The following is a 24,868-nucleotide window of genomic DNA, read 5'->3' as shown; positions in this document are numbered from 1 at the left end:
CAACAGAGCAACGCAACCTTTCTTTTATAGAACATGAACCAACCAAAGGAAAGAACAGAACATGAAACTTTGAAACTTAAAAAAAAAAAAAGGACAAACACCTAACAGGAAGAGATGAGTCACAAGGGAAGTTTCAGAACCTCCGAACCTTATCAGCTTTCACTACAGGATTAGCCTTGGCAATGGCTTCCCGACCCATCGACTTGAAATCGAACGTGCAAGCATGCAGCTCTGGGTACCGATGTTCCGAGCAGAAAATACTGCCACACCTGCAATTGAACCCAAGTATCCCAACTCGCTTCTTACAGCTCACACACCTCTTCTTCACCCCTGATTCAACCCCAACAACACCAGTTGCTGTGGAATTAAAAGCAGAATAAGATGACGAAGATGAAGATGATGACGATGACGGAAGAGCCAAAGAAGAAGAATCAACGAACAAAGAAAGGGCAGATAATTGTTGTTGTTGTTGTTGCTGCGTTGATGTTTTTGATTTCGTTGGACTGAGAGATCTCTCCACGGCAACCTTGACAGAAGCCGCTTGCTGTTCTTTGATGCAGAAATCCCCGTAGCACTTGGAGCAGAGATTCAAAGTCGCTGGCGTACCAAAGAAGCCACACCCATTCGCGCAAGGCCTGTGATTTTCAGGAGCTTGACATCCCGTCTCTCGATCCCAGCTCTCTTCAGAACCCATCTCCGTCTATCTCTGCTCGGAAGAGAATAAGCACATAGACAAAATCGTCGGTCAAGAGTCAAGAAAAAAATTGACTCGAACTCCGTATTTGACAATAATACCCTCCCACCCCAATTCCCCTCCATAAAATCTACTGTTCACTGTTTAGGTAATCAGTATATTTGCAAGGGTGATTTCGTCAAACTAAAAATAGTTGTGGAACTTCAACAAACTAATCGAAGGAAATTCGAAAAGAATCGTTCTAAAAAAATTTCTGGTTTTTTTTTTTTTCTCTTTCCAAGGGCGAATATTCACAGAAATCTGCAGATTATTAAACCGTTTAAATGCAAGTTCATCGGACCATCGATGGAAACCAACGATCGGCCGTGAAATTCACATACTACGACCATTAAAACAGAAGAGAAGGTGATCATACAGAAACAACTAATAAGATGGACAAAAACGTTCTCAAGGATTATAGATCTATTCAATTTCTACCACAACTTCTCGATCAAATGAAGCAGAAACAGAAATAATCGATTAGGGTTTTCTTACCACTTTCGTCAAATAACTCAAGATCTCGTTCTCCAGGATTGTTAGGTCTTCTTCTGCAACACGAAACAGCTACGGGGATTGTAATTCAAGGCGGGGAGGAGATTTGGAGAAGAGCTGTTGGATTTGAGAAAGGCGCCTCTGTTTCCGCTTTATCGCTTCTTTGTTTATTCTATTCTATTCTTTTACTTTTTCTTTAATTTAAAAAATTATTTCAACAAAAGAGACCACTGATTGCATAGAGGTTTTGATTACAGGTAACGTATAGCACCCTATGACGTCGTATTAGGTCGTCAGATCAGAATTTTATAACAGTTGTGACGCTTTGTGTTGTTGTGATTCTAATCTGATGGTGTAAAATGTACTACTAATATGAGACTAAGTTATTGAATCGTTATTCTAAAATCATATAAAAAGACGGAAAAGGCCAAGCTTCGCACCTTCCATACCACGCTTGTTTCCGAGGCAAGCCACAACCCACAAAAAGGGTCAAACATTTTCTATAGAGCAATGGGTCTATGGGCCAGGTCAGATTGGGACCGGTAAAAGGCTGATAGAGTAAAAAACACGTCAGCTGTGACTGGCAGTTGGCAGTGGTTTCTTGTTTGTTTGGCTGTTTCTATTATTTGGGCCCGCAAACGGGATGATACCTGGGCCCCACATTGTCATCAGCATTCGTCATATATATGCATAAACTGTCAGACGCGAGTCGCCGCGTTGGGTAACTGATGACGTGGCGATAACTGTAATTTTGACGGAGTTACTTGTGAATCGTGACTCTGAGTCATGAGTCATGTCTCCGTGTCTCCTGAGTCGTGACTCATGACTGACGAGGAAGATTTCTCTCTGACTTGACTCGTCAGCGCTTGGGTCGGGACTGTGGACTCTCGATTCTAAACGGAGAAATGTTATCTGCGTGGAACGCAAGAATTTAGCTCGTCAGGCGTGCACCCAGGGTTGAGCTGTGTCGCACACATTTTGACGCATGTCTAGGAATATGTGGGGCATAACCCAACGGCTAACAACGTCCTGGACATTCCTTGCTCCTTGGAGATGATCTTGATCCGAGCCATGCTCAGACACATCGGGGTGGAATGACCGGTGCATCCCATGAATGGTGGAAATTCCACCACCAATGTGCCAGTGCACAAACTCTCAGTGGCTGCCACATACGATGTGGCCCCTACATTCCATACAGAGAACACTCCATTGAAAATATATCAAAATTTCTAAAAACCATTTCTTCAAAATAAAATAATTTTATTTTATTTTATTTTTTTTTGGGGTTTTCATCCCGATCACTATTTGTGAAGTATAACATTTCATCATTTGTCATATGGAAATCTATAGGTTAGTCCATGTAATAGATGAGCAGACAAGTATCTCATTGGTTAAATTTTCACTCTCATCAAATAACATATATTTTTATATATTTTAATCTGTCCCACTAAAGTCCATACACTTCTGAATTAATTGACTTCTAAGTAATGATCTTATAATCTATTTGTTAATAAAATTTTAACCTCATCTAAACCTTGAAGTGACAAATGTGACTACAATACATCAATTCCATCCATGTTTACGCTGCGGTGGACTTGAACTTTAGTGGGTTTTCTTTCGCCTAGCTTTTGCTTTCCCACATCGGTCGCTTACGTCCTAATATCGTACGGTCCTACCCTGTATACGGTTAAAATGGATTGGGTTGAAAAGCACGGCCAGTGACTGGGCCCACAAGACTCCAGCCCAACGCAATCAAACCTGTATTTTGCCAATTGCAAATTTTACTGGATCAGGCGTTGCACATGAATCAGATGGATCATGGAGTTGTTACAATCCAAGTTTTTTTTTTTCTTCCGGAGGTGGGGTGGGTGAGAATTGCCTAAATCTACAAGATAAGATAATCTATTATAAAACGTTTAAAGTGTGTCGTATCAGTCTCTAACTATAACGATATCAATACATCCATATCGGTCTCTGACAGTAATGATACCGATACATCCGTATTGGTCTGTAGTGGGCCATATCGGATCAGGATCGAACCCAATTAGAAAGAAAAACCATGTACCAACTGATACAAACGATTAGTATCAGGTTTTGCATCGGCTAATTCAATACCAAAACATCACTCCATGACGGTGAAAGAGTATGGATGCCAATGAATAGTCAGGGGTATTTTGGACCTCTAACAAATAAGAGGAGTAATAATGAATCTAGATTCCTGGGTGTTTCCTCCAATGTGGATGAAATTTTTTGCCTAATTCTTATAGTAAGCTTAAGTCTCAATAATACAACAGTCGTGGCAGCTTGAAAATAAGTTGAAAAGTCAAAGCTTTTTTTTCCAGAGTGAAAGCATAGAATTGGATTGAGATCTTCTACTGTCGCCTGCCCATGCGGCCAGCATGCAGCTTCACACAAGTAGGGGCGAAATGATCGCCCTACCCACTGCCCGAGCACCCTGCCCAGGTGGAGTCCACGTGGGGTCCATGCCCTGTCTATGTGAGGCTACACACCGGTTGCACGGGCAGGCGGTAGTAGAGGATCCAAATTGCATAGAATAAGGGTACCATCGCCCTTCACACGTTTTTTTCTCTCTCCTACCCTAACCATATGTATCTCATATGAATTACACCATTCCCTGTGCCACACCGCCACCATTGGTATGATGTGGGAGATTCTTTGCCCCTCCCCCCTCCCCCCCCTCCCCTTCCACACACTGGCCTCATGGAGAACCTTCTTCATATAATTAATAGTTTGGACCACTATATGTCTTATTATGTATAGGTAATCTAGATTGTCCCTCCTCTATTCTAAATTATCATCACAATAAAGGGTATCAGTAAAGCTAACTGTTTATTTTAATTTATTTGAGCTGCAACTATTTTCATTATTTGTAGTCTTTATTGGTGATGGAACAATATGGAGTACACTTGCTTTCGTTTTTATGAGTTGATTAGAAGAACCAGTGGGTGGTGGTGTCTTTCCCATTCCATATTGGTATCCATTTATTTGATGGCCACCCTTTCTATTATGTTGAACAGTTGAACTAGTTAGTAGTGTATATTTTCTTAGTGAGGATTCTTTTGGAGTTCCACGAGAAAGTAATTAATCGATCGCTCGATTTGAAGATTTATAAGGATTTGATGATGTAGTGAATGTGCTTTATGACCAGGAATGGAAGGGGAGTTTAGTCCTACATCGGTCAGGTACTGTGCGGTAGTTTAACTTATGACCTTGAAAGGGCTTCTCCACCTTGACACTTGGGCTTTTGAGTTGGACGTCATTAAGTGGTATCAGAGCGTATTGTCCGTGCATCAACCATGTGGGGGCCTATGACTCAAAGTTGGGGAAGTTGTTACAATGAATGCACTCTATAGACAGGAATGAGAGGGGAGTTTAGTCCCACATCGATCGGGTAATGTGCGATAGTTTGACTTATGACCTTAAAAAGATTTCTCCATCCTAAAGCTCGGGCTTTTGGGTTGAATGCTATTACTTGAACACCCTTGTATATTGTGCAACATCATTGTAGGTGAGCGAGAGGCCCTTGTGAAGTGGGAAGTTTTTCTCAATTTGCTTTCAACAATCAAGATATGCAATTTAGTAACAGAAAAGTGAAGGCAGCTTCATCACTATTCATTTATGTTTATTGAAATCTTAAAGAGGAAAACATCACTATTTTACAGTCCCTCACTCCCTTTTGTTGAAAACATGAGAAGAAGGGATTACAATATAATAGTATTGCTTTATATTGCGCCGAAATGAGCCCCCAGGAAATTCCGCCATTCCATGGGGATGGGGCAATTATTTCATCAATCCTTGTGTCTGGACGCAGGGGCAGCACACCGCATGCATCCAGGTAGCGTTCTTTCTCCCAAAACGGACCTTCTCCTTGATAAGCCCTTGCTTACCTGGGAAAAGGATCAAAACTCAAAGCACACGTGTTCTCTCTAATCTGTTAAATTGATCAAAAAACAGAGTATTGATCCTTAATGGAAACAGACATGTAGAAAGCATGTTTTCCCCTTTCACAAATCCTTAAACTGATGAGGTTTTCAGGGGAAACAATAACTAATAGTAGTTTTTGAATTAAACTTATCCTTCATCCATCAAAAAAATCTTACCCTTGCTTATTTATAACTAATATTTCTTTATGTAATAATATTAACTAGAACAAGGAAGGAAAAAAAAGTCTCCTGGAAAGAAATAGAAGAGCAAAGAAAGTATCCCATCTGATCATATTCTCCTTCAAGCTTCAACATGAAAGTTGATCATATCGTGAATGATGGTGGCTTTTGGAGGCAAAATCGTGAAGATGAGAGAGTTTCTTATGAAGCTCAAACATCAAGGTTCGGTTCTCTTGGTGAAGGAGAAGAGCTTTCTCCCTCAGTTTCTCATTCTCTTGTATGATAATTCGGTTCTCCATATACAGCTTCAAGTTCTTCATTGCCATCTCTATACCCACCATCTCTGCTGCTTCTTCTGACCTTCTCTTCCTGCTGTTAATTAGTAACTATCATTAGTAACTGTTGATGAAATTGAAAAATACCCAAAATATAAACAGAATTGGAGAGACCCAGAAATCACTAAAGGAGCAGGGAGGCAAGGAAGAACCTGGTTAGACGATGGACTCGAACCTTGCATCTCTTAGTTAGCCGTCGGCAAGCAGGAGAATTGTGGGTAGTTGTAGATTGGCACATTCTGAATTTCCTTCTTAAGTTTCAGTAAAGAAGAAAGTATATCGGAAGGGGGGGGGGGGGGGGATGGAGATGTAATGGAAAAAGTGCAGGTGAACATATAAATAGTAGATGAGAAGAGAAGAGGTGAGAGGCAATGAGGGGGTTAAGGACTAAGGAGACCCAAGGGGGCAGAGGAGGGATAATATGGTGTTTGAATGAGTCTTTGTGCGTGCAGTGTTTGTATATGGGAGGAGCCAGCTTCGTTTGCAATGATGGCTTGAGGTCTCATCATTACTTCTTACACCTCCAGTTTCCCCTTACCCCCACCCTCTCCTCAGGCCCCCCACCCCCTTCATTTCCTTATCTCCATTCATGACTCACCACCCTCTCTCTCTCTCTGAGTGTCACAGACTCACAGTGGAGTTTTTGGTTATATTGGTGCTGAAGAAGACACGTTGAGAATGAGAGGAATACGTACCTTTGCAGGTAGTTTACCTTTGAGACTTCTCAACAGTTACTTATTGGAATTAGCTTAATTAAGCTATGGATTACTTGTTTCATAGAGCTTATAGAGGGATTTCTTTTTTTGGGTTTGGTGTTGGAGAAACTCTACCTTTTCATGGATTTCTCTCTCTCAAAAGTCTTAAGAGTTAAAAAGAGTACCTTTTGACAAAGTAAACAACCTTTTTAAGAAGTAATTGCAGGACTGCCGACTGCAGGAGTGAAATGAATGAGGCCTTCCTAGTTTCCAGTTTCAGCCACAGTAAATCAGTAATTGGCCTTACCAAAAAAAATCAGTAATTGGAACTTTGGAATTTGGAAGAACCAGGACATCAGATCTGCTACCAACATGGGGACGGGTAGGGACAGATCTGAACCCTCTATGGGGATGTGAGACCTGCCTCTAGGGTGTGGAACCTACTTCCAATGGAGGGTTCAGATCTGTCCCCACCCGTTCCCATGTGGGTAGTTGATCTGGATTCAAGAACCAGTACTGGCCATGGTAACTTTTAGCATGTAATTTCTTTGTGGGTGGGCAATTCTTGATCTCATTCACTCCCCTTCTCCCTTCTTCTGACATCTCCCATGCTTAAGTCCTTTGGTTGATCCTTAGAGAACCAACCCAACTCAATTTGAGAAAAGGGAACTGATGAAGTTGAAACAGCTTCAGAAGAGGAAGAGGGCAAATACTCCTATCTGGTTTAAGTTAGCCCAGTTTCAACCAGAACCAGAACTAGATTTGATCCAACTTCCCACGGTTCAAGTATTCAATACAACAAATTTTTATATGGAATCAAGTACACACAGAATTTGAAGAAAGGATTTAATGTAAGAATATCTCACTTGCTAGTTGCTACCCACTTGTGGGTTTATGGTAATTAAAACTTCAGAAGCCAACGTGTCCAAGAGAGAATGTGGTTAGATTTCTTTTGTCCCTTTGCTTCATGTAATTGAGTAGGGGAAGCTACAATCCAGATCTTCTATGGCACATCTGCTCGTAGCGGTCTGAGCGGTGCACATATAAGGCGAAGCGCAATGACCACCTTACCTCTGCCCAAATGCCTTGCCCGAACAGGAGTATGACGATCATTACACCTCACCTTGTTTGTATACCGCTTAAACCGCTACGGGCAGCACGCCATAGAGGATCACGATCCGGGGAAGCTATGCTAATTTATGTGAAACGTGTGTGTGAAACACCCAAATTAGGCATTTTTGGCTTCATCTTCAGCTCTTATCTGAATTTCTCATCATGATCATCACCACCATTCCTCCAGTATTGGTCCCACACACACACTGCCTCAACCCTCCCACCTCTCTTTCTACCCGTTCCATTAAAAGGATGATGGTGATGGAGGCGATGACCATGATGATGGTTTTCTGTCCATCTCCTTCGCTTCAAAACAACTTGGGTTAGCTACTCCACCCCTCCAGGGTCCCACCACATATGCCCCCACCTTCCCCCTAGATTTTTTGGCATTGTGCTAGTAAAGTTTTTTTCTTTATTTGTTCATTACAATACCTGTACATACCTCCCTCCCCCAAAAAATTGATACCATACAAGTATCTATAGATTAAAAGTGTTGAATCTGAATTTCTAGCCTTTAGACACTGGAACTGATAGAATAGAATCAGGCTCCACAACCCGTGTGTAATCAGGGTTTCAAAAACCAGATCGGGTAGGGTGATCCCAATTCTGACTGATATGGATCGAACCAATCCTGTATGGAAACTAGTTTTTAGCAGGTTTTTTTGGCCGACTAGCCAATTCTGTTCTGATCCGATCCGGATTAAACCAATCTCATATGGAAACTAAGTTTTACGGGGTTTTTATGCTGATTTCCACCGATTCTAGCCTATTTCAGTCCAATTCGGATTTTGATTCCTGTTTTTTAAACCATTCTCCCCTTTGACTAAGATTAAAGGATACTATGATGCTTTTATTTATGTGGCTACTACCATTTTATCAATCCTCAACATAGAAGGTTATGACTTAGCTATGGTCCCATATCATGAAACTAGCATCGACCTTCAAGGGCTATTGCTTCAGTGATCCCTGATACAGCATCATCATTTATTGAAAGAGAAGATTTAGAATGGGCATAGGGCAATGGTCCTATGCACTTCTCTCTCTATCTCTCAAAAAAAAAAAAAAAGTGTTAGATTCAACCTTCTTTGATTATAAATGAACTGATGATGAGTGCTTTTGCTTGTGGGGTATTTCCAATGGGAAAGGTGGGCTGTTCACTTCTATTCTTACTTCAGCTTCGCTTTTTTATCCAATTCCTCATAATACTAAGTTTGAAGACAGGAATCTAGAGTCAAATACTACTTTAGGGGGGCTATGCTATTGAGTCTCCTTGGCTCTGCTCTTTTCTTCTCTACCTTCAGATGATGAAGGAAGAAGAAGAAGAAGAAGAAGACAACCATGATGCTTCCTTGTCTGGGCAGGGATGGATCTATATATTCCCCACCTCCTAAGTCATGCTCTTTTTGAACATGGAAGGGGTGAGCCATTTGCCTAGAGAAGACTAGGACCACTCAGCATTCATCAGTCTCTCCAATCCATGTCAAGTTTTCTTCTCTTCAACTCTTCCAATAGCTTCTCGTCTTTGATACTTAAGGAAGGTGGGACTAAACTTGCTAGTCAACCCAGAAATGAATAACCTGTAACCATACCTTCTCTAGTGTTACCAAGTGCCTTGGGTTGTTGTACACCTTTAACGTAGCTCACATGCAGGAAATCATGATGATGATGATTCTTATGAAGACTATTCACACACCCTCCACATATGGTCCACATCCTCTCCCTCTCTGCCACCCAAATTGGACCCATCTCTTTCCTCAGCAATCGATTGCTCTGTAGATTGGTTTACAACCCCATCATCTGCATCACTAATTTTGAGGCAAGCCCATGCATATTACACCTTTGCACAAGAAGCTTCTATTGGCTTGGGCTTGCATCAGATGTTAAACAAGATTAGCCCAATTATTATAGAGATAGTGATCATTTAAATGAAAGCAGGTGGGGGTGTACATGGAATCACCTGTAAAAGCAGGATATGTTATATGGTTGCACTCATTGAGGTCCCAAAAGAATTCAACCTGATAAATCATGGGCATCTTCCAGAACTCAGCAGATTAGATCATTTGATTTCATCCAATAGGGTTTTGCTTTTGTACAAAAAGCTGGCCTGTTTTAGAGATCACAGTGTTAGTACTTTCTTATGCACCCTAGTTACAGTCAAATTAGCACTAATGCCTGGATTATCCATAAAAATGTTTAGTATACTGTGGTGAGGCTGCTACTAGATAAGGAAGCTTGGATTGAGAACTGAAGAGTACTTCATCATACTATGTCTTGATAAAAATCTGTCCAAGGAATACGTCAAAGTTCTCAGACAGCCCCAACCTAAAAGACAGAAAAGGGATTCACATGAAAAACCTGTAAAATTAGGCAGAAAGTCTAAAGACATTGCTTCATCACATGATGATTAACCTCAAAGATGTATAAAGTTGAATAATATTACAACCAGTGGACTAGTATGTTGAAAAACTCATTGCCCTGCCATAGAATTACTCGTTTTACAACACAGAACAGCTCATACCTGCTGGCATTGACAATCTACCTCGCATCCAACTTCACATTGAAGATAATAATTTCCTTGAGCTCTAAGCATTGTGAAGTGTTTCAGAATTGACATATCAAGCCACGCCCTGAATGAGGATCCACAGCTTTTCTTTACCACAGAAATTATTAATACAGGAAATTTCTCTTTCAAGCAGTACCATCCAATACATTCTAGCATATCAAATTGCCCCTCACTAATAAGAAATCTCCGACTTTTCCTCCACCTTTCCTACTTCCTGCACGTATATAACTGCAATTACAAATAAAAGTTTACCTTGCAGAGTAGGCACCTGAACAATAATAATAATAATTTCACCTTGCACAGTGACCAAGGGGTAAATAGTTGAAGATTTGTCCAGGCAAAAAGCAAAAAACCCATGATAATATATACTACTGAGTCCCTGACCCCCCTTGACAGCACTTGTATATACAATATGCGGCAATGCACATTGTGAAGTTATCAACAACAGTCAGTGCTGCTTGCAGGGCCACCAGTACCTGAAATTACTGGAGCATAATCAAATTAGTTCATACACAATCCATCTAAAATGGATGGGCCTAGATAGCAAACTGTCATTCGGGAAAGCTTCAATATTGTAATAGTTTCAAACAATTCAAATGTGGTGGTCAGAAAGTTGGAAGAAAATATGAATTGTTCACACAAGAAGACAAACATGTTTAATCCGATTTTTAACTTAAACCATTTTTTAAACTGTATATATCATTGCAATTCTAATATTTGCGATACCTTCAATTGTCTATGATGCTTGAATTTTTTTAGCTATCTGCATAGATACAGTGGTAATGTGCCCACCATGAAATAAAGCCCCACCTAAAAGAACTCCTAGATGAAAAAATTGACATGATCAGGCAGTTGCTAGAGCGTCCAGAAGAAATTGACAATCAGATGGTTGTCAGTAAGTGAGAGCAGTGTTGTAGTTATGCAGGAGGTCCAAAAGATAAGTGGGACCCACTCCCTTACATACATGTTAGTGACTGCTGGCATCAGGTTCCAATCCACTTCACAACGAAAAAAGAGAAAGAGCCGCCACCAGTGGTATTTGATCTTATGAAGGGTACCCTACATGTTGCTGGATATTTAATATGCTTATTATTTCCTAAATGTAACCTGTAGAGGTTTAACGATTCATAAATACAAATGGCATTCCAATCAAATTAATCACATTTACGTTTCTTACAAGGAAGGGGGCGGGAGAATCCAGACATGTTTACCACAGTGTGAGCTATTCAAGTCATACAGATTTGAATACAGAGGGCCTAATCCGATGTAGGTTCTGCTTTCACATGGTCCCTGACGGGGTTGATTGGAAAGAGGTCTTAACTTTATGCCATTTTGCACCAAGCAAGGGGCACTTAAGAATTTAAACATTGGTTCATGCAAATTTCAAAGCATTTCCATGCCAAACAAAAGATAAAGCTGGTTACCTCAAGGGACTCAGAGTTATAAAAGAAATGCCATGTGCATGCACAAAGTGCTCCACCAAGCAGGGGTAACTGTGCCATAAGAAATTACACCAGGGTAGAGTTCCAAAAGGAAATATCGAACACTTATAGCATCTTTCTTAATTTATCTTTTACTTACTTTTGACAATTAATGTAGTTCCTCTCTGATGTGATAACTGATAAGTCATAACTTTACTTTCCCCGCACCCTTCCCTCTTGGAATTGATATAGAGTGAAGAGACCGATCTCTCCACAGGCCCTGTTCTTTTTCTATGTGGTAGCTCAGCTGGCACCAAAATTATGTGAACCTACTTTTCACGTCAGCCTTTAGTTCTGATGCAGGTTTTAGCCCAAATTTAAGAACCCATGCAAAGAAATAATTCTTTGAAAAAAGGAAAATTAAATATAACAAGTTACATTCAGCCTGTAACCAAATCACAACTTTTTCCATGAGGACGGGTATGTCCATGTGATAAGAGAATCCCACTACCATCTCACTCATCAAATTTCACCCTCAGACAAGTATGAGAATTGCCTCAAAAGTGAGTCCAAAGTGACAAACACCTTAGAAATTTGCCACTAGATTCCACTACAATGAAATGGTACTGTTTTTTTTTGGGTAATATTATGCTTTGCGAAGAGAAGGGAATCTAGTGACAATTTTTTTGGGGTAATATTATGCTTTGCAATAGATCTCGAAGAATCAATTTGGTTTTATGCCAGGTGGATCCACGACAAAAGCTATCTACCTATTAAAGAGGCTCATGGAAACAAAGTACTAAAACTCGGAACTCGGTACCAACTCGGTCCCTTGAAAAACCGAGTCGAGTCGAGATCTCGCCGAATTGGTGCATTTTTTTTTCCAACTCGATGGGTTTTAGACCTAGTTTGGGTCTAAAACTTGGTATTCAGCCTATTTTAGGCCATTTAAAGTTTTAAACACAATGACACTATCAAATTTTGCAAAAACAAAGTCCAAATAGGAGTTATGTACCGGTCAAACTTAATTTGGTGTGCACGAATGCTGTCAAAATCGCTCTGAATGAAAATATTTTCTTGGACATCAAAACAAATGAATATTTTACAGCACTTTTGGATTTTAGTAATGTTTTACCATATTAAGATTTATGGAATTTTTAGATTTGAGAAAAGCCCAAACATTAGAAAGTTGAAAATTGCACCTACTGCCGAAAATCTAGTTTTTGTTCTTGAACTGGAGGGTTGACTTTTTTTCCTTTTGGAATTTTATTTTTTAACTATTTTTATTGGATTCAAATAGGGGGGGTACTTGCTTATTTATGAATAATATCTTAAGTAAATGAAATACAAATACAAAAACATTCACTTAAATGATATTAGGCATAAATAAGTGTCTGTCTTAGTTCCTGGCCTAAATAAGTGTCTGTATACCAAGGTTTGCATAGATAGGTGTCTGTATACCAAGATTTTCCACCAAGATCTCGAGATCTGACACTCATATAAAGGAGTTTGGGTCGAGATTCTCGAGATCTCGGTCGAGTTGTTGCACTTTTGCAACTCGTATGCCAACTCGCCGAGATCTCGTGAGTTCTCGAACTATGCATGGAAAGATCTAGAGCTAGTAAGAAGGATCTCCATATGGTCTTGATTGACCTAGAGAAAGCCTATGACAGAGTCCCTAGAGATTTAATCCGGCATCTTCTTGTGAATAAAGGGGTGTCGAATAAGTATATAGAGGTAATTAAAGATATGTATGAGAGTGGTGACTAGTATCAGATTTGTGGGAGGCCAGGGCAAGGATCTCCCAATTAAGGTTTGGTTACATCAAGGATCAACACTAAGCCCTTATTTGTTTGCACTTATCATGGATGAATTAACCAAGAACATCCAAGACGAGGTATCGTGGTGTATGCTCTTTGCTGATGATATCGTTTTGGTGGATGAGACAAAAGCAGAGATTAACGCTAAGTTAGAGTTATGGAGATCGACCTTGGAAATAAAAGGCTTTAAGATTAGTAGATCAAAGACGGAGTATATGAGGTATAACTTTAGTCACACTATGATGGATGATGACATGGTGAAAATTGAGGAGAGAGATACAGCCAAGTGACTATTTCATATATCTGGGGTCTATAATATACAAAGAAGGTGGCATAGATGATGATATTTCACAAAGAATTAGAGTGGGATGGATGTGTGGAGACGTGCGACCGGAGTACTGTGTGACAGATACATTCCTTGAGTTTAAAGGAAAGTTCTACAGGACTGTTGTCCGACCTGCTATAATGTATGGGGCGGAATGTTGGGCAATTAAGAAGTGCCATATAGCGAAGCTATATGTTGCAGAGATGAGCATGTTAAGATGGATGCGCGCCAAAACTAGGAAGGATAAAGTGAGGAACGAACATATTAGAGTTGATGTGGGAGTGGCCTCGATCAAGGACAAGCTCCTAGAAAGTTGTCTGAGATGGTTTGGCCATGTGCAATGGAGGCCTAGGGACACCTCAGTAAGGAGGAGTGATCTGATGCCGATTGAAGGAGCTAAAAGAGCTAGGGGCAGGACTAAAATGACCATAGGTGACATTGTGAAGAATGAAATGCATAGTTTGGGTCTTGTGCCAAGTATGACCTTAGATATAACCTATTGGAGGGCAAGGATCCATGTTATCGACACCATGTAGCTGAGATTTTCCTGATTTTCTAGGCTATCCTCTTTCCTCTTACTTTCTTTTTTCAATTTCCATTGCTCAGTTTTCTTATTACATTTCTTCATTTCTACTCTTCATCCCTCTTACTTTCCTTTCCCCTTTGTGAGGACCTCAATTTTCTCTACTTTGTTTTGAAAGGATCCATGTAGCCGATGCCATTTAGTTGGGATAATGCTGAGTTGTTGTTGTTGTTGTATTATGCTTTGCAACCACCAGGTTGCGGGCTCGAAACATGGAAACAACCTCTCTGTGAAGCAAGGGTAAGGCTGCATACATTTTCCCCTCCCAGACCTTGTAGTAGCGGGAGCCTCATGCACCGGGACACTCTTTTTAATGTTTTATTTTTTTCGATGTTTGCCACATGGGAAGAAATTGTGATTTCATATGGGCCAAATGTAACCAAGCCTGGCTACAACTAGTCAAACCCTTGAAATAGAGTTGAATAAGACAATGATGTGAAAAACAATTGAAAATAAAAAGAAAAAAGTTAATAGATGGGGACTATAAGATTGAGATGGATTAAAAATCATGCCCCATAGAAAGAAGCCATATACATACGAAAGTTGTCTCCAATGCTTAGCAGCTACATGATAGTTGGCAACAAAAGTTAAGCACATGAAGCAGCAAAAAATAGTGAGTGCAAGATAGAAAATTTAAGAACCAAGCAGTTGTGGCACATGGTAAGACCAAATTAGCTGCCTGGGTTTGACTTCAACATGGAAAGATATCACGAATACAGACACAGAATCAGCAATTTTTCTTTGACAAATTAAGAGGAATGTTCTAGAATTTGACCAACACTTGAACTCCAAGCAATTAACGAGTTATAAAGACAAACTCAAAGAGCAAACCGAGAAACTCAAAACAAAAAAGGTAGAAATGCAGTATGTACTTGTCTGGCTTAGCATACCCCAAGAAAGCCCTTTCCAAGATTCATTCCCAGATTTTTCTCCATATTGCCACACCAGAGCCATTGCCGCAATCCTGATTAAGAGGGTATATAGGAGATAATGAGCATAGATTTATGAACAAAAGGGGGAAAAAATCTATGAAACCACAGACAACACAAAAAGAACAAAGTCATTAAGTACAGAAATTGAGAGGAAGATAGGATATCCTCACTCCTCACCATTCGACGACGCTGGAGACATGAACGGCCCAGGTAGGTAGAGAGAGAGCATTATCGGGTTCGCTGAGTCACAAAGTGGTACCCCATAAAGGAAATTCAGCAGCAGAAGCATCTCCTCCGAGTGTTAGGGCAAAAACCGCCCCGACGAGAGCTGCTAAGGCACTTTGGTTCCGCAAAACATTGCTGAAGATAGTTTTTAAAAGTTTCCCATTTCAACTACAAGTGTTCGACAATGGTGGAAGCCGGAAGGTGAGCTGAAGAGCTAATTGTTCGTATGGGTTGGTAAGAGGCCAAGAGTTTGCGAGAGAGTAACAATGCTGCCATGGCCGCGAAACCAAAAGCTTGCAGAAAGCAAGGGTTTGCAAGTGATCGGGCGCTTGGGAATTGGGATAGAGTTAGAAGAGATAACAGAACACAGTTTACCAATCAAAAGTTGAGATCCAGGGCTCAGGTCCAATGCCAATTCCCAAGGCCATGGAGTCGTGGAAGAAAAGGACAAAAAACAGTGAAAATCACTATTTTGATGAACTCTTCTTTTGGCGGGGTAAGGTGGGAGAGTTGGGGTTGCCGGTTGCAATTGCGCTCGGGGTGCGCTGGAAGATGTAAGGCTGGCACTCCAGCTCAACAAGTGGCCGAGATGCCGTTCAAACGGCTGGGATGGATGCACATCTCTGAGCATGGTCCACATGAGAGGAGAGAAGGATTTCCAGCACGGTGGTGCGCATCCATCTCAGCCGTCCGCGAACAGCACCTCAGCCACGTGATGAGATGGGGTACTGCACCGGGCATCTTCGAGTGCACCCATGAGCTATAGAGGAGCTCAAACCACAATTAATGAAGGATCTTTGTCCCCTCCAATTCCCTGTCCGGTCCAGATCCCCAGTGCCTATAAAAGGGGAGAGCACAATGACCACCCTACCCCTGCCCAAACACTTTGCCCGGGTGGGGTCCCCCCCCCCCCCCCAACTTAGTACAGGCATTGGGGGAACTGGCTGGGCTGGGAATTAGAGGAGATAATTTTCCATTGATGAACCTTCATTGATCCATTCTTAGCGGTCAATCCCCACTCCCCCATCGAGGCCCACCCCCTTTCAACTAATGGACATAGATATTGGTCGATTTTCAGACCGTTTTACTCTTCAAAAGACCAATACATATGTTTTTGAATCGAGTATCCCTCCACCCCTGATAATTGGGCATCCATTTGCTGCGGGAGAAAGCATTGAGAGGGTATTTTTGAAATATACTAAAACCCTAGGATGGGTGGTGAACCATTCTCTACAGGTGGAGGAAAACTTTCTCCTCTGTTTACAGATATCGCTATCAGTCTACAATGACTTATGGAAGGGATCGATAAGGATGATATAGCTATGAGAATATTGAATTATGGTATATTTTCTTGGAGAAAGTTTATGTGTACCCAGGTGAACTCTTCACCCATGCATCTACTGACATAATTACCTGCCTCATGTATATTAAATGTTCAAAATACCCCTTTCACCATTCCAGAGTCATATCCAAACGCAATGATGATGATTGGCTGAAGAGATTCCTATTCACCGTGGGTGAAAGAAAACTCCATTGTGTTTCCTTTCCCTCTTTTTCCCTTCTTCTCATCGTACACAATAACCAATTAATAACAAACTAACCTCTAGAGATCTGTCTTCCACTGTGGTTGATAGGCACTATTAATCGAACTCAAACCACAAAAAATAAAACCCTTTTGTGTTCCTTGTCTTGATTTTCTTTTTCTATCTCTGCATTCATGTTCTACTGTTAGATTTATCACTATAAAATCCGCATTTGTAGTAAACTTCCTAGAAAAATACTTTACTCTAACTCTGTAAAACCCTACTAAAGAGTTACATGTCTAAAAGAAAATTTCAAAAAACTTTCCATTTCCAGCTTCCCTTGGATTCGTCCTGCAGCATGTCAACCGTCTCTTAAGACCTGAAAGAAGAGTTAAGCAGTCCATTCATTCCTTCACTCCTTACAACCCATCTCTTGCTAGACCATTTTTACCCAAAATAAGCAAAATTATATACAAACTATATATATTCCAGAGTCCAGACCATGAAACCCCTTAGTTACACTGCCCACCAGCAAACTTTTGTCCTACATATATTTCCACCCCCTTCTAGGTGACTTTATATGTTTGAGCTTTTCCAATGGTTACATTTCTAATTTAAACAGGTCATATAGGATCCTTTGACATTGAAACTTATAGAATACAGGGATAAGAAAATAAAAATTATTTTATCTGAAAGCTGATCAACCATTGTGATGTCACATACGTGTTTCCTAAGTATTTTTGTATATGTTTTCAGTTGAGTGAGCAAGTAGAAGTTTGGCAGACTAGAGCCAAAGGTGCGATAATCTGATTTTGACAACTTTGTCTATAGCCAATACAGATGGTAAATGGTTCATGCCAATGTAATTTTCAAATACCAGCCTACATTGGATGCTATTAACCTGACCACTGAATTGGCTTATTCTGTGAGGATATGGACCCAGTCACTCACATAGGTGATATAACAGGGTGACCAAGTGATCAGGTGTGCAAGTCTTAACCCAAACAGTTCTATCCCCGTCCATGTACTCAATCTGAATTTTCTGAAAGAGAACTGTAAAGAGAAGAGGCATCAGCCATCAGTCACCAGTCATCAGGGATGTCTCAAAAGAGGTTTAAAGTATCGTACCCAATGTCTTGGCTTGGATTGTTTTTGTATGATCAACAGCATTAATGACCATGAATGATGGTTCATATCTTTTTCATTTCTTGCATTTTCAAACCATGCTTCTCTTACATGATAGTATTGGCATGCAAGTGATAACCTGAAAAGAATATCCAAGCAGTTATTGGCAGTCCATCAACACTTCAAGCTTACTGTGCCTTATATCTGCATATGAATCAAGACAATAGAACTGATAATGCATGATTATCAAAGTGCAAAAAATACATATGCAGGCAGGCCAAAATGTACAGAACTCATAACCCTGTATCTCCTAGAAATAGTCACCAAGGACAAACTGTATTTTAATTTTGGGACGAGTGGTAAGTACAAATGATCAAGCAATGAACAGATGAAACTGCAGCCATTAAACTGCACTTCTTTCAGACATGGAAGAGAACTGTTCAAGGGTTTCCACCTCACATGCACCACTAGCAAGAGTCATGCCACTGGAGCCTGGAATAACAACTTGATCGACTCGTCAAAAACTGGCTTGGCAACACCATGAGAGCATATTGTTCTGTTACACTGCAATTTTTCTCTTCCCAGTCCACAGCATAACGAGAGAGAATCCCATGAGAGACATGATTACAACCTGCAAATTCAAAGTATATCAGCATTCTACCCAAAAGCTGACCAGAATTCTCAAGCATAAGGAATTTTATCAAAACATTTTAATCAATAGAAAACCTTACTACCATGCAGATTGTGTTGTGATTGAATGAATTCTATGTTTAATTTGAGAGAAGAGAGTTTTCACCATACCAATACTTGATCCTTGGTTTCCAAGGTAGCATACAAAGGTTTTGACTATTGGAGCAACCAAGGGTATTGGTATTTCTATGTTTAATTTAAGGAACAAAAATTTAACTAAATTTTGGATAAAAAAGATGGTTCAATAAGCCAAAGTAGAAAAGTCCACATCCGGAAGAAATGGACACTGAAATTTATCAATTCATCCAGATTAAGTGCAGGTTCTAATTCAATTATATAAAAAATCATGAGGCAAAACATTTACAGAATCAGTCTAATAATGTTTGAATCATGAACTTTCATTCGACTCAGATGACCTGAGACTTTTCCAAAACGAGTCAGTCACAAGTCTCCTCATGAAAGCAGCAATGCATATTCATGCTTGACCAGAAGCTTCATAGATTTGTCACCAGCAAAAAAGCTTTAGCAAGAGGAAACATTGCTTGGTCTGATGATAAAAGAAGAGGCTGCCAGCATGAAGACACAGGTTCATATTTGATGCTGAAGATTAGCACTACAAGGTTAGGTTTTGTGGATTTCATTTTCCATAAGATAGTGAGCTTCAGAGCTGAATATGCATGATCTCATCAGGGTCCAGGGGTACTAATTAGTACTATTACATTTACCACCATTAACACAATGTAACTCAAAGTTGGGAAGTCCAGCACTATCTAACCTCAACACTTGAGTGTTGGAGCCACTCTCAACAAGAGTATTTGGTAGAGTGTTTGAAATACTAAAACTGGTAATTTGTTTATGTTTATGACTTACAGATATGGCTGGAGGAACACCCACAAGTGGATCTTGGAAAAACCTGTTTGCGAGTGCAAGAGCTAGAAGACTGCTTTGCATTCCTACAAAAGCAAGAACGTTTAGTTCCCAAATGATTTCCGAAATAATAGACAATATAAGAAGCCAAACCTGTTTCAAAAGATATTGTTCTTTGCAGGGCATTCACATCAGATGCCTTCTGGAAGACAAGACCTGTAAGGGCATACCCAGCTACAAATGATGATAAGTGAAATCCAGTAACGAGCAACAAAATGATTACTCCGAATGGGGACATAACAGCCTCAATGTTTCTTGACAGTGGTGAACCAACACAAAGAGCCGTCACAAACACTGATAGTGGGGGCAATATTGGCCGGATAGCATCACAAACCTTGGGAAGGAGCCTTTCATGCACAGAAAGAGAGAGAACAAGAAAGGGATTCAGACTGAAATAACCATTCTATTACGCCAGAAAAAAAATGTAGAGAGATTATCAATCACCAAAGCAACATGATAGTAAACTGGTAATCATCATACGGGACACATCACATAACGTATTTGTTGTTTCCCACCAGATATCTGGCAATAGAAGCCAACCGATATGGTTTTATTCTGCATTTTTTCCAATCCTTTATAGACCACCCAAAAGAAAATGATAGCCCGATTTTTGTTGCCATCTAAACAGCTATATAGTCCAGCAAATATAAATAAATCCTCAACGACCCAGCCCTTCCTTTTTTCTTCTTGGGTCCATCAAGGACTCTGGTGTTTGGGTTGGGGACAAGCTGCACGCGGATAGTGCTTCTACCATAATTCAGAGCACTTCTAGGGACTCAAATGTGAGTCTTAGAGTTCCAGTAGAGGTACTAAGAAGTCACCTAAGTGGTGATTGCTAAGGAACCCACAATTATGAGTGTATGCTCCACAGCAAAACATGTAGTTAATGAGAAAAACCTCAAAAGGTACTAATGGGAAGAAAAAGTTTTGAAAATTCAGCCACCTATTCAAAAGTAGCCCAGCAGCAATCGGTGTAACTACAATCTGCATAATACTGGAGATCATTCCTTTAACATCAACAGGCAACCTTTTCCCAATAAGCAACAGTGACAAGGTTGGTGTAACAAACACAGCCGTGGCAGTAGATAATGATGTCATAACAATGCTTAGAGGTGCCAAGGAGGGATCCGTCAGAAAAGTTGCATAATTTGAGAGCTGAGCCCCGCTAACACAAGAAGTCAACATAATACCAGCACCTGATTCATATATTCGTCACCACTAATATAGCCTCCTTTCACCAGATTTGGAAGAAAAGAAATGAAATAAAATGAACTGCTCACCTATAGGAGTTGGGAGATGGAAAATTGTTCCTGCAATTGTACCGAAAATGTATCCAAGGAGAGGCTTTATAATGAACTGACCAACATATCCCACTAATATCTCAGCAGGTCTGTTAAAGGCTTCAATAAAATCCTTTTCACGCGAATTAATTCCAACAGCAAACATCAAAAACCCAAGTGCTGGTGCATAGTACCTGGGAATGATTTTCATAAAAGTTAAAAGAAAAATAAAAACATATTTTTCTTACAAATTCAGTTTAGATTGCAGACAGCATGTGGTTTTACATGAACACTGTAAATTAGTTTCAACTTTCGATTTGGTTGTGGTATCTGGGCAAGTAAAGATCAACCATGAGTTAAACTTCTCTGCATCGATATCAGAAGAATTGAAAGCTTTCACAGGTGGATTCCCTGAGAGAGGGCCAGGGCAGGGACATGTCTCCTCTGTAATAGGAGTTTGGATTTTTATGCATGTGCAGTAATATATGGCTGTGTTTCTTGTTCAAATGGATTTGTTTTACTTAATCAAGCTCTGATTGAGATTGATTACCACAAGCCAAAGAAAGCTCCTAAGTCCTAGATACTACCCCCTAGACTTACGATAGTCATGCCCGCAGTAAAGGCATTTCTTGTAACATCCCAAGAAGCAATCCTTGAAGAATCACATGAAGTTGTCATTCATGCGTGAGGAAAGTGCTAACGCATACTTTTCTTCCAAAGTGAAAGGAAGGGCCATGAATCGCATAATCTAAGCTTTTGTGCATTCAATCCCAGGGAAGAGGCACACTTATATCAAACAAATGTGTATAAAATACTTTTTGATGGATAGATTTGAAACCTTTTTGGCCCAGATATCAGGGTGCACTGAGAAGCAAAACAAATGTTCCACATCATATAAATCATATAATAGTAAAACAAATATTACACCTACAAAAAAGTTAATAGTAAATTTTCTCACATCAGTGGGTAACATAAACTTGAAGGAGGAAGAAGGACCGGAGGCAGTTAAATACAAGAAGAAAATACAGTAAATATGAAACCATAAGAGAGGCGATTTATCCCCTCAATTAAGATTCAAGACAGCAAATCTGTCAAAAATTAAGTTCAAATGTCAATTGGACTGCATTAAAAGCACAGTGACACCAAATTTATATCATTGAGCATGGAATGTAGTATAGAGCAACACTTGGATTCTCCTTAAGACTGAAGAACTCTATCAAAAGGGTAATCAAATAGATGAGTCAGTGACAGAAAAAATAGACAATAAAGGATTGCTATAGGAAAAGGAGTGAAGCAACAGAGAACACAAATGCACAATTTATTGACCATCCAATTCACTTAAAGAATATTGTTAACCTGTTTGTAAACCATGTGAAAGAAGGAGGAAAAACAAGAGCCAACACTGTACTTGCAAAGACTACATGAGGGAGAATAGAGTTCGCTCCCTTTAAAATCTGCAAAATGCCACTCTCATTTTTGCCAATCTCCTGTACAAGCTCAAAAAATATCAGAACGTCCTATATGCCCTACCAACAAAATATATGGTACAAACTACAATATCACAAAGATGTCTCTAAAGCAACTCAAGCTTGACTACCCATAAACATAGAACCAAAAGAACCGTTTCACACAAAAAATTCAGGAAGGGGGGGAGGGGTGGGGAAAGCACCTGAGTGAGTTTGTGAACTGTTTCTGAGGGTCGATCCGGTTCGAAGGAATCGGAAGCCATCTCTGGTAGACATCTTCCCACAGAAGATCTGGAACTCTTAACTGTTGTTGAGAGTGAGAAAAATCCACCATTAAAGCAAAATGAATCAAGGATTGGAAAGAAAGTAAGGAGCAGGGAGAGGGAAGCGTACGTGGAGGAATCAAACAGGAAGAGGCAGGGTATCGTAGAGAATTCGAAGCTGCAAAGAAATCAAAAACATACAATGATGATGGGCATTGGAAAGATGAGAATTTCAAAGTGAGAAGAAAAGTAGCAGAGATCACAAATAACACCTGATGATGATATTGATGGACTGTCGGAGCATTTGCGCAGCAAATGAAGGATCGGAAACCGATCTTTTCGTTTCCAATTCTCCGGGAATCTGCTGAAAGTAGTTGAAGAAGGAAAAAGCGGTTGCCGAGATGGCAACTGCAAGTAAAATTGACCCTTCACACTCATTTATGCTTTGAGAGAATCCACGAATACGCTCCGGCGCTTCCCCCCTTCCCCCCAAATTAAGGGAATAAAACTGAACTCTGTAACACACTACTACGTTTAACGGAATTGAAGCGCGATCGTTTACTCTCTTTGAGTTATTAGGTTTTGATTCTCATGGAGTCATGGGTTTTGATTCTTTCAACAGCGAGAGACACAGAGGAGAGTGACGGTTGGTAGCTGGAACCTGCACGCACGCGCCTTTGCATGCAATTGTAATTGAATCAGATACTCCTTAAAAAATTATTCCCACTGAATATAGTCATTTTCGAAAAGGAGAGAACAAAAATCTCAGGAGAAAATGACATCTAGCCGTCTCCCAAAAATAGTTGGAAAACTAGGTTTTGATTCGGTGACTCGCACTCATCAGTCCTTTACCAAAAACATGATCTTGGTGAGTCACATTTCTTCTAAAATTTTTGAAAAACCTGATTAAGAGTTACGTAGACTAGACTCGATAAGAGTAAAAAATGATAAGACTCAATCATGAATCATCCGAGAGTCATATAAGACTGGATCTTTTTACCCAAATCACCATAAACTCTGCGAGTTCAATCGATTTAAAAATAGAGTAAATTACTTGTACCTCCCCTTAAGTAGCCCGAATACCACGTAATCCCCACGTTTTGAAAAAATTACTACCATATCCAGTTTGAGTAACAATGTTAACTTCAAACTTTGATAAAAAAAAACCATTTTAACCCTGTTATATCCCTCCATGTAACACATCCCAAAGGTTTGAAACCCCATTTACTTACCATTGAAGACCTACAACACTATCCTTCTCCCTATACCGGGAACCAAAGCAACAAAAGTTAGAATCCAATATCACCTCCGTTATGCTTCCAAAGATCTGGTTGTGTGAAATGTCAAAGGACAGCAAGTTCTTAGTGAATTCCACCTTCGATAGATTAAACTCCAACATGTTCCTTGACAGATCAACTGTCTGTGTTGACCCATTTACCTTAAACAACATCGATGCGTCATAGAAGAGTGTGACAAGACCAATTCCTGATTAACACCAACAAATTCATACGGCACATGGATTTCCAAGGAATTGCTTTGGGCAAGTTGAAGGACTTGCAGACATTGTTGATGTATATATTGACAAACGCTCTTTTTTAAGAGTTCAAGCTTTTACGTGAAACAACTGCAAATGTATTACCAATGTTCTACTCAAGAAATGCATCGAAAAAGTTTTCCTAACATTTCATCTCCTCTCACTCAACTAGCATTAGCGACTGTTTTGGGCAACTGGGTCTCGAAATAACATATAAGTCCTCCTCTAAACAAGAATTAGCAACTGTTTTGGGCAATTAGGTCAAGAATGATATCTAACGAGGCAGCACAAAATGTTGTGTGGGATTCAAAAAAGGTAGCAACCGTTTTAGGCAATTGGGCCTAGAAATGACATCCAATGGTCTTTTCCAAACTATGCCTAACACCAGGCTAACACCATCATCTAGAGGGAGTCCGAATGTAATTACAAAAAATCCAAGGGAACAATATGTAATTAGATCATAGTACAGGAGAGGGAGACTTAATTTTTCCTTTCATATGTTATTTTTTGGAGTAGGGTGGGAGCAGGGTCTTGGTAGTAGGTATAGATCCCATATCGATCCGGATCAGCCTGTATCGGACATATTTATCCCGGTTTTCTTCAAAAAATTGAATTTTTTAAACAATTTTTACCCTTGATCCATTTCGATCCACCGATACAGGATCAGCCAAGAATTAGTATCGGTGGAGACCAAAACCG

The 24,868-nt window shown here is 40.1% G+C and overlaps 3 protein-coding genes and 1 long non-coding RNA gene across 6 annotated transcripts; 1 reads left to right on the top strand and 3 right to left on the bottom strand.

Moving 5' to 3' along the window:
- Positions 1-1,298, bottom strand: LOC122664635 (zinc finger A20 and AN1 domain-containing stress-associated protein 1). Its single transcript, XM_043860545.1, has 2 exons — positions 1,232-1,298; positions 1-709 (listed from the first exon to the last, which is right to left on the bottom strand). Exon 2 carries the CDS (start codon positions 692-694, stop codon positions 134-136), a length of 561 nt encoding a protein of 186 aa, XP_043716480.1. The 5' UTR covers positions 695-709; positions 1,232-1,298; the 3' UTR covers positions 1-133.
- Positions 1,299-5,866: 4,568 nt separating this feature from the next.
- LOC122664637 lies at positions 5,867-21,899 on the top strand. The gene is made up of 3 exons (XR_006333366.1): positions 5,867-5,940; positions 6,550-6,560; positions 21,890-21,899. It is a non-coding gene; the product is annotated as an uncharacterized LOC122664637 (long non-coding RNA).
- LOC122664636 lies at positions 10,148-15,566 on the bottom strand. The gene is made up of 5 exons (XM_043860546.1): positions 15,314-15,566; positions 15,095-15,168; positions 11,480-11,548; positions 10,350-10,531; positions 10,148-10,269 (listed from the first exon to the last, which is right to left on the bottom strand). Exons 1-4 carry the CDS (start codon positions 15,423-15,425, stop codon positions 10,424-10,426), a joined length of 363 nt encoding a protein of 120 aa, XP_043716481.1. The 5' UTR covers positions 15,426-15,566; the 3' UTR covers positions 10,148-10,269; positions 10,350-10,423.
- LOC122664633 (probable sodium/metabolite cotransporter BASS5, chloroplastic) lies at positions 18,058-23,097 on the bottom strand. 3 transcript variants are annotated; one of them, XM_043860542.1, is made up of 9 exons: positions 22,908-23,097; positions 22,766-22,813; positions 22,576-22,679; positions 22,263-22,393; positions 20,907-21,100; positions 20,570-20,822; positions 19,720-19,973; positions 19,570-19,652; positions 18,058-18,640 (listed from the first exon to the last, which is right to left on the bottom strand). In XM_043860542.1, exons 1-9 carry the CDS (start codon positions 23,071-23,073, stop codon positions 18,569-18,571), a joined length of 1,305 nt encoding a protein of 434 aa, XP_043716477.1. In that variant the 5' UTR covers positions 23,074-23,097; the 3' UTR covers positions 18,058-18,568. The 3 variants fall into 3 exon arrangements, with proteins under 3 accessions (XP_043716477.1, XP_043716478.1, XP_043716479.1); XM_043860543.1 differs by having other exon boundaries at positions 22,576-22,676; XM_043860544.1 differs by lacking the exons at positions 22,576-22,679; positions 22,766-22,813; positions 22,908-23,097 and having other exon boundaries at positions 22,315-22,393.
- Between the last annotated feature and the right edge of the window lie 1,771 nt (positions 23,098-24,868).

Source organism: Telopea speciosissima, chromosome 6, assembly GCF_018873765.1.
Source record: "Telopea speciosissima isolate NSW1024214 ecotype Mountain lineage chromosome 6, Tspe_v1, whole genome shotgun sequence".
NCBI classification, from domain to species: Eukaryota; Viridiplantae; Streptophyta; class Magnoliopsida; order Proteales; family Proteaceae; genus Telopea; species Telopea speciosissima.
This window is presented reverse-complemented; position numbering and strand designations above follow the sequence as displayed.